This window comes from Chiloscyllium plagiosum, unplaced genomic scaffold, assembly GCF_037043375.1.
Source record: "Chiloscyllium plagiosum isolate Xiang-an unplaced genomic scaffold, Cpla_swu_hap1 HiC_scaffold_16, whole genome shotgun sequence".
Lineage (NCBI taxonomy): Eukaryota > Metazoa > Chordata > Chondrichthyes > Orectolobiformes > Hemiscylliidae > Chiloscyllium > Chiloscyllium plagiosum.
In genome coordinates this window covers 58,985,638-59,004,499 of record NW_028270154.1, presented here as the reverse complement: position 1 = coordinate 59,004,499, position 18,862 = coordinate 58,985,638, and the positions used below count along the sequence as shown (strand labels likewise).

At 38.7% G+C, this 18,862-nt stretch overlaps 1 protein-coding gene across 2 annotated transcripts in view; it reads left to right on the top strand.

The window, feature by feature from the left end:
* The window catches only part of sh3tc2 (SH3 domain and tetratricopeptide repeats 2), an 84,893-nt gene that overhangs the window by 53,479 nt on the left and 12,552 nt on the right, over positions 1-18,862 (top strand). For both annotated transcript variants that reach the window (XM_043703810.2, XM_043703808.2), the window contains exons 8-14: positions 7,182-7,374; positions 7,983-8,059; positions 9,654-9,849; positions 11,589-11,722; positions 14,365-16,041; positions 18,035-18,215; positions 18,649-18,799. In XM_043703810.2, coding sequence (XP_043559745.2) covers positions 7,182-7,374; positions 7,983-8,059; positions 9,654-9,849; positions 11,589-11,722; positions 14,365-16,041; positions 18,035-18,215; positions 18,649-18,799 — 2,609 coding nt within the window. The remainder of the gene's footprint in view (positions 1-7,181; positions 7,375-7,982; positions 8,060-9,653; positions 9,850-11,588; positions 11,723-14,364; positions 16,042-18,034; positions 18,216-18,648; positions 18,800-18,862) is intronic.

Here is an 18,862-nt window from a genome sequence, read left to right as displayed (position 1 = left end):
GCATATCTTTCTGGTTCCACTAAAGGGACTTAGTTCCACTTAGAGAGCACAGTCCTGCATTAAGGCAATAAGTCATGCAGAGATAGTGGACAACCACAATTAACCCTTCAAATACTTCACCTAATAACTGACAGACAGTGGGACAGACAGGATGATGAGTTCATAGCAATCCACGAATACAAAGACTTACTTTGCAGCAATGTGCAGGAGTGTGAACATTGATTGACTTTATCCTTCTACCTCACCTAATGACATTGAGAGTGGTTGTATGCAGACTTGAGTTTGGAGCTAAGATCCATAAAATTAAACTCTAGAAAATGCGATAAAAGGGAAACAATGTATAAATTAAGATAAGTTATGGTTTGCAGATACCAAGTTTAAATGTAAATTTTTAGGTGACAGTGCGAGGGTTGTAGAACCACAGGAATGGTGTGCTGCAGAAGGCCATTCAACCCATCATGCCTGCACTGGCTCTTTAAATGTGATTTATTGCCTACAGCTAATCTTCTGCTTTATCCCATAACCTGACATGTTATTTTTATCCAAATAATCGTCTAACACCCTCTTGAATGCCTTAATTGAATCTGTCTCCACCAAACCTCCAGGCACTAACTAAAAGATAAAGTGACCATTGCCTTAACAGATCATGGGTTGCTCTCCAGAGAGAGGTAACTGCTGGTGGTTTAATCTGAGAGTCACCAAACCTCAGGCAAGAGGCAAGGTTGAGAAAGTGAGGTCTTTGTGTAAATCTCAGCCACACTGGGAATTGAACCCATGCTGTTGACGTCACTCTGCATCACAAACCAGCCAACTAAGCTAACTGACCTCCACAACTGCTAGTTTTTCCTCACTTCACTCTTGCTTCTTTTGCAGATCACTTTAAATCTCTTGTTCTTGTTTCTTTTACGAGAAGGAGCAGTATCTCTCTATCTGCTCTATCATTTGCGCATGAAAACCTTTAGCAGATCTCCTCTTACAACAGTTATCATCGTAGAGAAGAAGGTTAACTTCTTTAGTCCATCCTCATAGTTCTCTATCCCTGGAACCAATCTTGTATATTGTTTCTGCACTCTGTCCAATGGATTCACATGTTTCCTAAATTCCAACTGAATCATACCAGGACCAGAGTCCTAGTGAATCACAGAACTAGGGCTGTGAATAGGGCTTTTAACAAAGTAGTGGTTGGGTGGGTTCAGTTGCATGGAAAATTATGGAAAAAGTTAAAGTTGTTGGGGGGTGTGGGGGGTGGGGGAGGGGTGGTGGGGGATGGTGCTTAGCCAGGGTTATTAAAGTTTTCAGAACTAATATTAGACCAGAGATGGAAAAGCTCCGGAATCTAACTTCATGCACAGCAGATTAGGGAAAGACCATGAGAAGTGGGGCAGTCAATGCTCCAGAACATGTCACACCCCTAGCCAAGCTCTTTCAATATATTTACAACACAGGCATCTACCTGAAAATTGTCTAGGTATGTCCTGGATACAAAAGGCAGGGCAAATCCAATCCCTTCAGTAAAATGATGGAAGCTGCCACCAACAGTGCTATCAAGCAGCTCCTGCTCAGCAATAACCTGCTCAGTGTCACCCAGTTTGGGTTCCTTCAGGGCCACTCAGCTCCTGACCTCATTACAGCCTTGATTCAAACATAGACAAAAGACCTGAATTCCAGAAGGCAGGTGAAAATGACAGCCCTTGACATCAAGGCCATATTCAACCATGTATGGCATCAAGGAGCCCTAGCAAAACTGGAATCACTAAGAATTGAGGCAAACTCTCTGCTGGTTGGAGTCATACCTAACACACAGGAAGATGGTTGTGGATGTTGAAGGTCCATCATTTCAGCTCCAGGCCATCTCTGTAGGAGTTCCTCAGGGTAGTGTCCAAGGCCTAGCCATCTTCAGGTGCTTCATGAATGACCTTCCCTCCATCATAAGGGCAGAAGTGGGGATGGTTGCCGATGATTGCACAGTGTTGAATACCATTCGCTACTCCTCAGGTACTGAATAGTGCATGTCCAAATGAACAAGATCCAAGCTTGAGTTGATAAATGGCAAGTAACATTTGCACCACACAAATGCCAGACAATGCCTATCTCCAATAAGAGACACTCTCACAACTGCCCCTTGACATTCAATGGTGTTACCATCACTGAATCCTTCACTATCAATATCCTCGGTGTTACCATTGACTAGAAACTTGACTGGATTGTCACATAAACACAATGGCTACAAGACCAGGTCAGAGTCTAGGAACACTACAGCAGATACTTCCCCTCCTGACTCTCCAAAGCCTTTCCATCACATATAAGGCACAAGTCAGCTGTGCAATGAAATACTCTCCACTTGCCTGGATGGATGCAGCTCCAATGACGTTCAAGAAGCTTGACACCATCCAGGACAAAGCAGCCCACTTAATTGGCCCCATGTCCACAAAAAACCATTCCCTCCACCACAGATGCTCAGTAGCAGCAGTGTGTGCGATCTACAAGATGCATCGCAGAAATTTTCAAAAGATCCTTCGATATCATCTTCCAAACCCACAACCACTTCCAACTAGAAGCAGATGGAGTTTAAATCAGATAAATGCGAAGTACTGTATTTTGGGTAAGCAAATCTTAACAGGACATATACACTTAATGGTAAGGTCTTAGCGAGTGTTGCTGAACAAAGAGACTTCGGAGTGCAGTACATAGCTCCTTGAAAGTGAAGTCGCAGGTAGATAGGATAGTGAAGAAGGTGTTTGGTATGCTTTCCTTTATTGGTCAGAGTATTGAGTACAGGAGTTCGGAGGTCAAGTTGCAGCTGTACAGGACATTGGTTAGGCCATTGTTGGAATATTATGCGCAATTCTGGTATCCTTCCTACTGCAAAGATGTTGTGAAACTTGAAAGGGTTCAGAAAAGATGTACAAGGATGTTGCCAGGATTTAACCAAAGGGAGAGATTGAATAGGCTGGGGCTGTTTTCCCTGGAGCGTCAGAGGCTGATGGGTGACCTTATAGAGGTTTATAAGATCATGAGGGGCATGGATAGGGTAAATAGACAAAGTCTTTTCCCTGGTGTGGGGGAAATCCAAAACTAGAGGGCATAGGTTTAGGGTGAGAGGGGAAAGATTTAAAGGAGACCTATGGACAACTTTTTCACTGAGGGTGGTACATGTATGGAGTGAGCTGCCAGAGCAAGTGGTGGAGGTTGGTCCAATTGCAACATTTAAAAGACATCTGGTTGGATATATAAATAGGAAGGGTTTGGAGCGATATGGGCCGGCTGCTGGCAGGTGGGACTAGATTGTGTTGGGATATCTGGTCGGCATGGACAGGTTGGACTGAAGAATCTGTTTCCGTGCTGTACATCTCTATGACTGATGAACGACAAGTGCAGGAGATACATGGAACACCACAACCTTCAAGTTCCCTTTGAAGCCTCTCATCATCCTGACTTAGAATGGAAATATATCACTGTTCCGTTATTGTCAGTGGGTCACAATTTGGGAATTCCCTCCCCAAGGACATTGTGAACCAACCTACAGCACATGGATTGCAGCACTTCAAGAAGGGAGCTCATCACCATCTTCTCGAGCGCATTTAGGGTCAGGCAATAAATTCTGGCCAGGCAACAAAGCCGTTCCACAAACTAATAAATTGAAAGGACAGAGAGTGTTGTACTTAAATGCACACAGTATAAGAAACAAGGTAACTTAGCTTGTCACACGCATTGAAATAGGCAGGTACCATGCTATAGGCATCACAGAGACTTGGCTGCAATGGGATCATGGCTGGGAACTAAATATCCAAGAATATACTTCCTATCAAAACAATAGTCAGATATGTAGAACAGGTGGGGTTGCCTTGTTAGTAAGAACTAAAAGTAATGTATATCAATAGCAAGAAGTGATATAGCGTCTGAAGGCATAGAATCTGTGGGCAGATTAGAAGAACCACAAAGGAGAAAAGACCTTGACGAGAGTTATGTACAAGGCTCTGAATAATTGTCATGATGTGGGGAATAAAATAACTTGAAAGATGGAAGTCAGTTTGATAGTTAATCCCGAGCAAAGGAATTTGTGGAATATCTACAAGATGGTCTTTTTTTTTTGAAGCAGTTTGTGGTTGAGGCCACTAGGGCTCTGGCAATTCTGGATTTGGTGATGCATATGAGGCAGACTTGATTAGAGTGCTTAAGGTGAAGGAACCTGTAGGGGACAGTGACCATAATATGATAGAATTCATATTGCAATCTGAGAGGGAGAAGCTTGAATCAGGTGTAATGGTATTACAATTGAATATAAGTAATTACAAAGACATGAGGAAGTAGTTGGCCAGAGATGATTGGACAGGGAGGCTAGCAAGAAAGATGGTAGAGCAGAAATGATAGGAGTTTCTGGGGGTATTTCAAGAGCCACAGCAGAAATTCATCCCAAGGAACAATAAACATAGTAAGGGTAGGATGAAGCAACCCTGGCTGACAAGGGAAGTCAGGGACAACATAAAGACAAAAGAAAAAGCATATAATGTGGTGAATATTAGTGGGAAGCCAGAGAATTGGGAAGTCTTTAAAAACCAACAGAGGACATCTAAAAAAGCAATAAGGGACGAGAAGATGAAATATGACAGTAAGGTAGCTAGTAATATAATAGAATATTGTAAGAGTTTTTCTTAGATAGCTAAGAGAGTGGCATGACTTGGTATTGGACCACTGGAAAATGAGGCTGGAGAAGTAGTAGTGGGAAGCAAAGAAATGGCAGAGAACCTAAACAGGTACATTAGTCTTCATGTGCTACTTTGAAGACACAAGTAGCATACTAGAACTTACAGAATCAGGGGTTAGAGGTCACTGTAGTGGCCATCACTAAGGAAAAGGTGTTGGGGTAGCTGCAAGATCTGAAGGCAAATAAATCACCTAGACCATAGAATTCTGAAGGCGATAGTTGAGGAGATTGTAGAGGCATTGTCAGTGACCCTTCAGGAATCACTGGAGTTGGGGAGGACCACAGAGGACTGGTAAATAGCGAATTATACATCCCTATTTAAGAAGGGAGGGAGGCGGCAAATGGGAAATTATACGCTGGTTAGCCTGACCTTGGTCATTGGTAAGATTTCAGGTTCCATTATTAAGGATGAGATTGTGGAGTACTTGGAAGTACATTCTAAAATAGGGTTGAATTGTATGGCTTTGTCAAGGGAGGTCATGCCTGACAAATCTGTTAGACTTCTTTGAGCAGATAATGAATAATAGACAAAGGAAAGACAAAGACGTGGTGTATTTGGATTTCCAGAAGGCCTTGGACAAGGTGCCACACAGGAGGCTGTTAAATAAGATAAGAGCCAATGGTGTTAGGGGCAAGGTACTGGCATAGATAGAGGATTGGCTGACTGGCACAAGGCAGAGAGTAGGGATAAATGGGTCTTTTTCAGGATGGTAGATGGTGACTAGTGGAATTTCGCAGGGGTCCATATTGCGGACCACAACCATTTATGTTATGCATTAATGATCTAAATGAAGGAACTGAGGGCATTGGTGCTAAGTTTGCAGATTACCACAAACATTGGTGGAGTGGGAGGTAGTGGAAGGATTTGGACAGGCTAGGAGAGTGGGAAAGAAAATGGCAGATGTAATATAATGTGAGAAGGTGTAATGTTATGCACTTTGGTTGGAAGAATGGGAATGTAAACTATTTTCTAAATGAGGAAAAGCTTAGGAAATCTAAACCACAAAGTGCCTTATAAGTCCTAGTTCAGGATTCTCTAAAGTTTAACATGAAGGTTCATTTGGCAGTTAAGGAGGCAGATGCAATATCAGATTCATTTCGGGAGGGCTAGAATACAATAGCAAAGAAGTGCTGCTGAGGTTGTATAAGGTTCTGGTCAGACCCCATTTGGAATATTGTGACCAGTTTGGGCCCCATATCTAAGGAAGGATATGCTGCTGTCCAAGAGGGTCCAGAGGAGGTTTATAAGAATGATACTAGGAATGAAGGGCTTATCACAGTTGAGGACTCTGGGTCTGAACTCAATAGAGTTTAGAAGGATGCGGGAGGGATCTGACTTAAACTTATCCGAGAGGCTTGGATAGAGTGGACATGGAGAAAATGTTTCCACTGGTAGGAGAGACCACAGAGTCATTGCAATGTACAGCATGGAAGTAGACCCTTCAGTCCAATTTGTCCACGCCGACCAGATATCCTAACCTAATCTCGTCCCATTTTCCAGCACTTAGCCCATATCCTTCTAATTCTTTCCTATTCATATACCCATCCAGATGCCTTTCAAATGCTGCAATTGTATCAGCCTCCACTAATTCCTCTGGCAGCGCATTCTATACACACACAACCTTCTGCATAAAATGTTGCCCCTTAGGTCCCTTTCGTATCTTTCCCCTCCCATCCTAAACCTATGCCCTCTAGTTCTGGACTCCCCCAGGACCCAAAGGCACAGCCTCCAAATGAAAGGATGATCATTTTGAACTGAGATGAGGAGGAATTTCTTCAACGAGAGGTTAATCTGTGGAATTCATTTCCACAGAAGGCTGTGGAGGCCAAGTCACTGAGGGTTTTACAGACAGAGGTAGGTTCTTGATTTGTAAGAGATATTAAAGTTGCAAGGAGAAGGCAGAAGATTGGTATTGAGAAACATATCAGCCATGATTGATTAGTGGAATAGATTCAGTGGGCCAAATGGCATAATTCTGCTTTTGTATCTTATCATCTAGTTTGTACACAGTACTTGAACTGAGGTCTAACAAGTGCCTTATACAAGTCCAACATTACCTCCTTGCACTTGTACTCTATGTTACGATTTATAAAGGATACTATACACTTTGGTCCCTGGTCTCTCCATCTACCTGCCACTTTCAATTCACTGAACACCTATACACCCAGATCCCCTGTTCCTGTATCCCCTTTAGAACTGTACACAATTTTTATATTGTCTTTCACAGTTCTTCCTACCATTTAGCTGTTTAATCGGTTTTGAGTTTATTCCACCTAAGGAAATGTTGAATTGTGATGAATTCAAGTGCCGCAATAATATTTGCAACCCAATAAATTAAATTGGCAAAATTGTGTTCATTGCTGCAATTAGATTTCATTAACAAATGTAAAAGGAAAGTTTACGCCACTGTTGTGCTGTTAATTGTGTCTTAATTTTGTTAAAGGTTATCTGAAATTGTTGTGTTTCTATGTCAAGGACCCTTCTTCACCAGAATCTTATCGAATATTCTGAAGAATGAAGAGGAAGACGTGCACATCTGCAAGGATGACCTCATCATGCTTAAAGATATTGGAAACACCTTAAAATGGGAAGCAACTTCACTTTCGACCAATGAAACGGGCCTTCTTCCGGTATCTGCACCACAGGCTCTTCTCTACCCTTTTTACCAGTACGGAAAATAATCTCTCCCATTTGTATTTTTCTTGGCGGAAAATTATAGAACCTCCCTTAAAACTCACTTAACTGCGTTTGAGTCTTCTGCCTGTTTCTGCCATATAGAGAAGCTGGAAAGTTGCTTTTCTGCCAGAACATAATGATATAGCATTAGGATTCCTGCTTTTGGAAAATAAGATGACAAAATTCAATTGTGTTTCCATTTCTCCATTTTAACTTCAGTGAAGTGAGAAACTCACAGGGAAAATCCACTGTATCACTTTTGTTTCAGTTCCAAAATGCAACTGCAGTATTAAAATGGAACTATATTAGGATTGTTGTGTATATCTTCTTTAATCTCAGAAGAATATATAGTCTCCCTTAAAACACAGATTACAATTTTGATTCAAGCTGTTTGGTCCAGTTTGAAAATATATATCTTAGTCAATGAAGTGACATCCATACCTAGATTAAAGCGAATTGAAAAGAAATTACAGCACTCGAAGGCATATTTTGAAGAATCTGAAACATTTCAAACATCTGTTTTGAATATTTATTTTTTGACTAATATTTTGTTGCTTATTAGTCGCTGATTAGTTACAATACAGTGGCATTCATTCACAGATGGTTCCTGAAGGTCACAGCAGGAAAATTCAATGGATATAAGGAAGCTAAACAGAACCACTTTGCTCAGTCAGTCGGTAAGTAAAATAATTTTGCATTTCTCCTACAATAGATTCTCATTTCTATCATTTAATCAATAGATAGGAGATTCAGGTGAGTTTCAATTTTACGCTCACTAAATTTAGGTATTGGGAGTGGAACACTCTCTTTTACTATTTTGTTACACTCGACACTTGTTGTTTAAGTATAGTATACAGTCAGCGAAAGAATTAACTCTGAACAATGCTCATTTGTCTCAAATTATCCTCCTTTCCCATTGTTATGGTTTCACAGGGTGAGAGTGTTAATTTCAAATAAATTTGATGGGGTAATGAGTTTTATATGGGTGAGAGAATCTAATGAATGCCTATGCTGTGTATTTAGGTAAAAGGAAGTTGGTGAACAATAATACTTTATTTAAAACAAAATTGACTCTGAAGAATTAACTTCTTGAGGAAATGGTGCAATAAGTATTTGTCTAAGAAGAGAGTGGAACTTGTACACTTACAAATGGCAGTCAGCATTTGATTAAATTTATTTGTTCATGAGACGTTGGCATTGATGGTTAGGCCAGCATTTATTATTCATCCCTTATTGCCCTGGAGAAGGTAGCAGTGAGTTGTCTTGAACCACTGCAGTTCTTGAAGTGAAGAGGTGTCTGCAGTGCTGTTAACAAGGGAGATCCAGGATTTTGACTCAGCAACAGTAAAGGAATGCAATGTAGTTCCAGGTTACAATGGTGTGTGGATTTAGGTTTTAGGATGAGGAGGGATTTATTTTCTTGTATCTGTTGCTTTTGTGGTGGAGGTCACAGGATTAGAAAGTGCTGTCAAAGGAGGCTTGTTAAGTCATTGTAGATCATCTTGTAGATGGGGGAGAGAATTACAACCAGTGTATCAGTGCTGAAGGGACAGTTGAAAATAGTAGATGTGATGCCATTAAGTGGGATGCATTGTCTTGGATCCTGTGAACTTCTTGTGTCTGGCTGGAGTTGCATCCTTCCAGGCAAGAGGATAGTTTTGCATCACACTTCTAACTTGTGCCTTGCAGTTGGTGGACTGGCATTAGGGAAGCAAGAGGTGAGTTACTCACTACAGTATTACTAGTCTCTGACCAGCTCTTGCAGCCAAATAATTTATGTGGCTAGTCCACTTCTGTCTCCGGTCAATAGCAATCCTCAGGAAGTTGATAGCACAGTATTCAATAATGCCATTGAATGTCAAGGGGCAATGTTTAGCTTATCTCTTGTTGGACATGGTCATTACCTGATACTGTGGTGTAAAGGTTACATGTCACTTATCAGCCCAAAATGTTGTCTATGTCTTGCTGTATTGTGACAAGCACCTGAAGATTTGCATGATTTCCATTATGTATATCTAAACAGAGATTGAGCGTGTTCATGGAAATTATACTCTTTAAGCCAGATGTCATTTAAATTAAATACAAACTGAAAGAACTGCAGATGCAGTAGTCCAGAAACAAAAACTGATGTTGCTAGAAAATGTTAGCAAAGTCCGAGGAAGGGTCACTAGACCCGAAACATTAATTATTTGTCATTTAAATTAAGATGAACAAAAGAGGTTCCACAATATTTCCTGCAACTTTTCACTTACAAGTAACATCTGCCATTAGGTACTGGTACCTGTGTTGCAACTATGGATTACCAAGAGGGCGAGGCAGATGAATTGCATTTCATTAAAGGAGAAAGAATTCAGATCATCGGCTTCCTACTTTCTAACCTGCAGTGGGTTTTGGGAAAGTCTTTATCTTCTGGAGAAACTGGGTTTGTCCAAATAAGACACATGCAACCTGACCAATTCACAGCATTGTGAGTAAAGAGCTTCTGATTTGAACAGTATAAAAAAAATGTTCATTATTCAACTAAGATTCATAGTTTTAATACTGGAATAACGTTGATAGTGCTGATTCTGCACATGATTGAAATTTCCCAATACACTTTACAAGGCACATAGGTGAAATATTCATATATATTTCTCAGTTTTCAATTTTATGTTTCCCTTTATGTTTTCTATTCAAAGTTTCACACAAGTTCTGGACTCTCCACATTCTAGCTGAGTGATATTATTCATTGGCAGTTTCGATTCCTCACTTTGAGGAAGCACCTCATCTCAGTTTTGTGCTCCCTCTGGTGGTACAAGCAGTAATCACTGATATTTCTGCTGCTGTTCAGTGATCATAATTTCGCTGAACTCACCTACATCTCTGTGCTGTCAGGCATTGCCAATCAAAACAGAACTGCCTTGTACGGAAGAGATTTCCTTGAAGTAACTTCTCAACTTAAAGGCTAATATGCACATTCTCAAAACTGTGACAATTTTAATTATTCAGTCCCTTCCAAAATTTGGAGCAGCTTCCAAACTAAAGAAATCAATGATACATTTTATAATCAGCTGAGTGAAATAAGTCTATGTAAACAAATGCAGAGAAAGTTAATGGAATGTAGTGAGCAGCATTGATGCTCTTCTGCTGTTAAAGTCCTAGAACATTTTGAGAAATGCAGCCAAATAAGGTGAAACATCTAAGATATGAGGTTGGATAATCTAAGGTTTTACTTGATTTAGCCTTACTTTAGAAGATCAAGTTGATTTTAGGGAATTCATATTAAAATAAATGCTGTCTAGACTATGGAAGGTTTTGGGGAATTATGGACAGAACAACAAGTATTTTGTTGAATGATTTTTCGAAGAAGAATATACACAGGAAAGCCATTTTTTGTGTCTGATAGCAGCCTTGCATGACAACTTGCAATCTCTCTATAACAACAGATTAGGATGAAATTTAATAATCAGGTGCCTGAAGAGAGGGCGGGTTGTTTGGTTGCTCCTTTCAATGGGAGTGGCCAGACTATTTTCAAATTTTAGGTTTCAGTCAGTCCAAGTGGATGTCATGCTGTAGGGCATGTTTACAGACTATCGCAAAATACTTACTACAGAGAGGTAGAGAGGGAACCATTATCATTGGAGGGGAGCAAATCACAGTAGCTAGCATTAATTTATGTGGACCCTGGAGAAACACTGATTTATCAGGTCTCACAAGTCTTTTATTCTTGCTTAACAGGCTTTGCTGAACAGGGAATCTGTGGCTCTTGCTCCTCCCAATAAACTACTAATACACACATTAAAGAAACTGCCACCTGCTAGTTAGTTGCTGGACCACCCAATGGAATGCACTGGTCAAAATGACAGCAGACTAGGAATCAGGCATTAGATTCACCAGTTTTTACTTTAGTACCTGGTACCTGGCAAGCGCCTAAAACATTCCTTTGCATTCCAAAATAATGACATGTATTGCAGTTTAGGAGATTTTTGAATGACCCAATAAGATGGGGTAAATTTTCATCTTGAGCCCTCCTACTGCAGAGCTAAGAGCACATACACTGTAGATCCATCTCATGACTTTCCATCTCAAGATAAATTTCATCAGTGCAAATACCACTTTTTAAAAAAATCTTGCTTCAGTTGTTGGTTAATTTGATGCTTTTTGCTTGATTGAAATTGAAGCATTGGACATCCAGTTACAGTAAAATTCTAAACTTTAATTTTGCAGGGCTGCCCATCTCTTGTTTATAAGCGATGAAGAAAAATCATCTCTGGTTACCTTTAAAAAACCTGATGAACAGCATTGCATCAATCTCCTGAACAAGCTCTGCCAAACTGACATCAGCACAGTTTATCGTTTAGGTAAGTTTTTGCTGATGAGAGTGTGGTGCTGGAATAGCACAGCAGGTCAGGCAGCATCCGAGGAGCAGGAGAATGGATGTTTTGGTCATACGTCCTTCATCAGGAATTCTAGACATAAAATAAATAATAACCTTCAAAGCTAGCCTGTAATGTGAGAACAGACATCATAATAATATACAACAACTAATTCTTAAATTATTATTAAATCCAGCAGCACACTTTTGACTCTGATCTCCAACACTGCAATCCTCCCTTTCTCCTATGTTTTTGCTGACGTTAATGGTTGATCTTCCAATTCTTATCCCTTCCACCATTTCTTCTGTGCTGAAAGTGCTGACTTTCACCTGGATATGGTCCCATAGGTGCTGGCTGTCCTATAAAACCTTGTTGGCTTTTAAACATGTTTAAATAGAAGACTATGAGTGTTTGGAGGCAACATGACTGGGAAGGCAAATTAGCTCACCCAGTCTGATAGTCTAAAGATATAACTCCATACAGTCAGCTGCAGGATCTCTAATGAGTGCCTTCGCGAAATGGCCTGAAACTTGTATGGAGGACTGTTAAAAGAGGCTTGCATTCAAAGTATGTCACGTTGGACTAGCTAAATATATGTGTTCACACTTCAAAGCTGGTTCCCTAACACTACAGTGTCAGGTCTTCTCTGCCAGCTAAGTGTACTGAATAATCATGAGTTTTTTTGTTTCTTTTTCTCAATAAACACAGCTGGACAAAGGTCCATACTACTGTGCATTTGCTGAAGATTAACCTCCTTGATTTTTAGCTCAAATGCTCACAGTTTTAGGAGAAGGTACATTCCTTTATAATAGTGTGATTTCCCATTAAGAATGTGGTAATAAGCTAACCAGTTGTAAAAACAGCTTGTCATTTCCGTTGGAATTTCCCTTGGTATGCATATTGTCCCATTGTTATGATTCAGCGCAAGATCTGTATCTTCTTTCATCAACGGGTTTGGAACTTGCCATGTCATACATCCAACATGCAGCCTAATTGGGGCTTGAGTTATATTTTGTTCTACAGTAAAATTAGTTCTTTCAACACCTTGCAATCTCTTAGCTCTGAGAGGTGCCAGATTTCCTGTTTTGAAACTTCTGGCAGAGTCTTTGAATTCAGCTCCAGGTCCCTGACCTTCATACTGTAGGTCTTAAAGCATTGCTCAGATAACTAAAGTGACTGTAAAATTGCTCCAACAGAAACACATTTCAATGGTTTTAAACAGGTTGTGAGCTAGATTTAATAATAATTTAAGAATTAATTGTTGTATATTATTATGATGTTTGTTCTCACATTACAGGCTAGCTTTGAAGGCTATTACTTATTTTATGTCCGGAAAAGAACAACGTGTGATTAGTGAATATATTTGGAAGTAATTAGCATCTTGTCATGTGTTGCTGCTTGCCCTAGAGTTTCTTCATGGTGGTTGTTACAAGAATATTTTTAATTTCAAGAAAGTGATGACATTTTATACTGTGATGAATTAACAATAATGTTACAGATATGTGGGTTATTTGAAGTCTTTCAGTAGAAGAAAATTAAAATAGCAAATGATATATGAAATATAAATTCAAAAGATGTTCACAGTTTATTATATCAATTTATAATCCAAGCATGTTTAATTACCAACTAAATGATTATAGTCTGAGCAAATCCATTTATTGCATCTTTTCTGTGGGCTTTAATTTTGAATTTTGCTTTGTTGTGGGTTATACTCTAAAGTGACCAGGACATTCCATCTACTTTGTTCCTAAAATATACAAACACAATGCAAGTGTAGAATGGTTATAAAAATGAACCAATGTTCTCTATTTCTAAGAATATATGTTTAACGTAGATAAATGCAAATTGCAAGAAATAATGTCAGAAAGTGAAAAGGGTGAGTAAAATTAATATAACTCCTTTCAAAGTAATAATTTTATTTAAAAAAAAACCTGCATTGAAATATTCATGTCATAAGTTGTTGGTTATTTGTATTGAAACATCATTTGGTGGAGATCACGGCTGGTCAAACAGCATCCATGGAGAGAGCTTCAGCTCTGATGAAGAGTCATCTAGACTAAAAACATGAGCTTGTTCTCTCTCCATGTATGCTGCCTGACTGACTGTGATCACCAGCATTTGTTGTTTTCAGTACAGATTCTAGCATCTACAGCGACTTGCTCCTGCCATGATTATTTGTATTATTGGGGGCAACATTGCTGATTGATACATTTCTTTTTAAAAATTTGTACTATTTTCTGGAATTTGAATATTATAGTAAAGGAATTTATGTTTTTATGGGTTCACTGCAGAGTACCTGGTAAAACAAAATCTGTTGGTGTTCGCTTATATTTATACTAATTAGTCAAAGAATCAGTACAACCTAACGACAACTGATATTTTATTGACTTAAGTTAAACCCAAAGAGTACTGTTATGGATGCTATGAATATTTGTTGAACAATATTTTGTCTGAAATTCCTCAGTTGTATATTTTAACTGATGTGAAATTATTTAATTTCCATGATTAATGGGTTCAGCACATGTTCAGTATATCACTGGCAATAATTTCTTAGCTCAGATGTTTTGACTAATTTATGAACATTTCTGAGGCCTTTATATGTTGCTGTTCTGTATGTATCTCCACAGGAGACCTCCTTCATTCAACATCTGCAAACCATCTCCCTTCTGGTCTAACTGGACTTGTTTGTGGAAGGAACATTCCTGAGATAAATTCTTCTAAACCTAAGGAATTTCAAAAATTTGTTCCAGAGCCAGATCAACTTGATGAACCGAAGTTCTGTATAGACCATAATCTTGAAGGCTTGGATGATCCTGCAACCTTTGACCCTTTACTACTATTCCTAAACCATGAAGAATATGTGGTGCACTTCAAACAATTCTATGATTTGTCCTTTTCCTTTGTAGGGTCTTCTTTATTTGGGGTAACTGAAGAAAAAAAAGTATTACAATATTTGGAAATGGCAAGAGAGATAGCCAAAAGATACAACAAACATTGGGCTTATTCCAGAATCTGTTTCCTTTTAGGAAGACTTTGTGCGAAAAGGCTCAGGTTCTCACAGGCCAGAGTTTACTTTGAAGAAGCAATGACTCTGGTGCAAGGGTCATTTTCTGACTTATATCTATTGACTGCTTTGTATGTAAACTTGGCTTCTGTGTACTTGAAGCTAAAAATGAAAGAGAAATCTCATAACCTTGTTGAAAAGGCTGCAACTCTTCTCTTGTGCATCCCTTGCCATATTTTTAGCTCGGAGAATGAATTAGAGATACTTAACATGATACTTAAAAAAGCGATGATTGCTGATGATCATCTCCTGGAGGCACGTGTCTGTTTTCTGATATCAAAACTTTTTTTGGAAATTGGAAAGTCTGAAGAAATGTTGCCATTTGCTGAACATTTGCAGTTTCTTTCAAATAATTTTGGTTCGAAAAGCAATAAAGTCCCAGTAGATGTGTATTTGATTTTAAGCTCAATATATAAGAAAAAATGCTTACCAGAACTTGCACTAGCAGCATTAAGACTTGCTCAACCTGGCTCAAGCAACACGTTGTTTGATTCTCTGCAGAAGGCTGATCTGGTCATGGAAATAGTCTCAAAATCAAACTATCCAGGGTATTGTAATTGTCAAATAGCTACACAAGCTGCATTTTACCTTCAAGAGGCTTCAGATCTCTCAACCAATGTGAGCGATATAATCATTCAGAGAGACATGTATTTCGCCTTGGCCAATCTATACCAGCAATATAAGCTATATGAAAGGGCAATTGATTTCACGACAAAATCTGCAGAAATAGCAAAATACATCAACGATCGGGGAGCTTTCAGAATCTCTCTCTTTCTTGCTTGGTTGTATATTTTAAATAATCAGCCTGTTGTGGCATTTGGAATATTGAATTCCCTTTTGGAATCATCACTTCAGACATATGGTCCTATCGAGCTGGGAGTTGTTCATAACATGTTGGCAATATCTTTAAGGAGGAAAGGTACACTGAAGGAAGCTTTGGAAAACTGTCTGTGTGCAATAATGGCTGCAGAAGAGACTGGTATAAAACATAACCAAGCTATCGCTAATGCTAACTTTGGGTCTCTGATTCTGTGTTGTAAACATTTAACACTGCCGGAACGCTACCTCAGTAATTCTCTGAATATATATTTGGAAATGCAAGACTGCAGCTTGGAATCAGATTGTGTGCAAGTACTTCTTTGTTTAGGACAATACTACGTGGACAGAGGCTTGAGGGAGAACGGTAGACTGAATTATGAGCTAGCACTTCTTATTGCCATGAAAAACAATAGTATTTATTGTAAGTATCGCGTCACACAGATGAAGCCACATGTATTACATACACGAAAAATAGGTGCCCCAGAATTACCAGTGAGGCTTGTAACTAGTTTAGATGATATTTAAATTAGCAGGTGGTTAAACAAATTGATGACACTTTCACGCAGAGGGTGGTACATGTATGGAATGAGCTGCCAGAAGATGTGGTGGAGGCTGGTACAATTGCAACATTTAAGAGACATTTGGATGGTATATGAATAGGAAGGGTTTGGAGGGATATGGGCCGGGTGCTGGCGGGTGGGACTAGATTGGGTTGGGATATCTGGTCGGCATGGACGGGTTGGACCGAAAGGCCTGTTTCCATGCTATACATCTCTATGACTCTATGACATCACATTGGACTATGGCAGATGGTTGAAAATTGATGAGTAAGCTAATTAATATAAGTTAGGTAGAGAAATTGGCACAAAGGATTGTAGTGTGACTTTGAGATACTTCTATTAAAATAGTTCAAAAACCACAGGATGAGTGAAAGAAAGAATTTACAGCATTCAATTCAGGACCATCAAAATCACTTTACAGACTTTACTGTTTTCAAGTGTAATGACTATTCTTATGTAGGAATAATATTGATAAAGAAGAAAGCAACAGTGCTTTGAGAATACCAGGTCCAAGTAGAGTTGTAAAGCAATTATGATTGAAGTAGAGGGCAGATTAAGATAATATATTTTTTAATTAATAGCCAGATAAGAAATCCCAAGAGGATGCACAGGAACAAGTATTATCTAGTGAAATCAATTTTTAAAAATTGTTAAAAATGAGATGAACCTCATCGAAGGTAAATTTGGAGGTGATGAAGATTATATTAACTACTGTACATTGAATTTTATTATATAGAAAGATATTAGAATTAAATTATTTGGGCTGAAATGAGAGGAAACACTATGGCAATCTGATCAGTGCAAAATTCTGAGGGAGATTACAGAAAAAGTTAAAGTTCAGACATTAGATAACCATTAGGTTTCTGTAAAGTTGTGCACAAGTTAATTTTAAAAAATCCATATGAATGATCTGATCAATTTTTAAAACAATGGAATAGATGGTCTTTTGTTCTATTACTTCAAAGGTTTTAATGTGCTCAACTGTGGCAAATTTGTTGATGCAGCTAAGTCATGGAAGTCCATTACAACTATTTGACTGAATTCCAAGTCCCACTGATGGATTCAGTTCAGTAAAAAATAGTGACATAGCTTTTAAGAGGATTGAGCTGTTTTGATTCACATTCTGTGAACAACTAATGGGATTATGTTTTTGAAGTGGTTTTTGAATAGCTGTTTATTTTGACAGTTTTTGAGTGCTTAAGAAGACTAATTTCTAAAATGGAGCTTGAATGGCTATGTAAAGATGATTAATACTGTTTTTGAAGGACTATTTGTTTACTTTAACAGTTTCATGAGCATCCCAAAGACTTCCCAGTGTTATTATAGAACTTATCAATTCTGGCAATAGTGGATACTAACTGATTAGGCATGATAAATATGGAGGGCATGTGGGGGATGGAAGGAGCATGGGAAATGATAGGGGCAGAGGATTTTGAGTAGAGTAGAGGATTTTGAGTAGGCATGGGAAGAGGGTTTGGGAATGTGAGGGGTATTATTGTGAGGTATAGGGATTTTGAGCATGAAGTGTGTGAAATAGACATGAGGATATGAGGGAGCTGGGTTGATAGGTGGTAGGTTAGAAGGGTAATTATTAAGATGCGTAACACTCATATACAGAAATGTACCGATGCCTCAGTGAATAGAGGTGGACCCTTTAACCTGCTTGGCAAGGTGGCTCCAACTCTAGACCATACATGCCACTTCATGAAGAAAATAATATGGGCAAAGTCTATTGATCCGGAAATGGGATTGCAATGCCACAATTCACACTTTGAGGATAAAATTCACTGGAAGCCTATACTTATTCTGAGTTTATTCTTTTTTTGTCTCATCATTTATTTGCTTTTTTTATAGACCAAATTCAGGCTCTTGAACAACTCTGCAGTTTTTATGAGAACATTTTATACGATAAACAGCAATGTAGAATATATTATGAGCACTGGCTGACACTTTCCCAAAAGTTAAAGGACAAGGAGCAAGAGATGAAAATTTTGAAAATTCTAAGCCACCTTCACCTGTCTTTTAACACACAGAGGTAAGTAAAATTAAGTGGGGCTAACTACGCCAATAAAAAAAAGAACAATGTATCAAAGTAACTAAGTTAATAAAACCCAGATAATCCTTAGATAATCATACTGTTACATTGATGTATATCTCTTCAAAACAATATCGTCTCCGTTGCTACTATTCCTGATGAAGGGCTTTTGCCCGTAACGTCGATTTTCCTGCTCCTCGGATGCTGCTTGAATTGCTGTGCTTTTCCAGCACTACTCCGGTCTACCATTCTTTTCATATTTAAATATCCTCTTCATTTGCAGGGCAAAATATTTTACTGAATTTTAATAACATTAAAGATCCTTTTACACACTTTAGTTTATAAAAAACAAGTCTAGATCTACCTTATGTTTTATAGAGCCATCACACAAGAAGTTTTGAAGTGTTAAAAGTAACTGAAATTCAAATATTAGTTCCTACAGATTGTCATTAGATTATACCAAACAGAACCTGAGGAATTTTATTGATCTCGGAATGCATTACAAGGAAGCAAAGGCATGGCTGCTGGCTGGAAAGCTCTATTACCTGATGGAAAAGTACGAACTTGTTGAGCTGTACTTTCAGGTATTAATTCTTCACAAATATCAAAATGTTCTGATTATGGAGTTAATGATTAACTGAGTATGC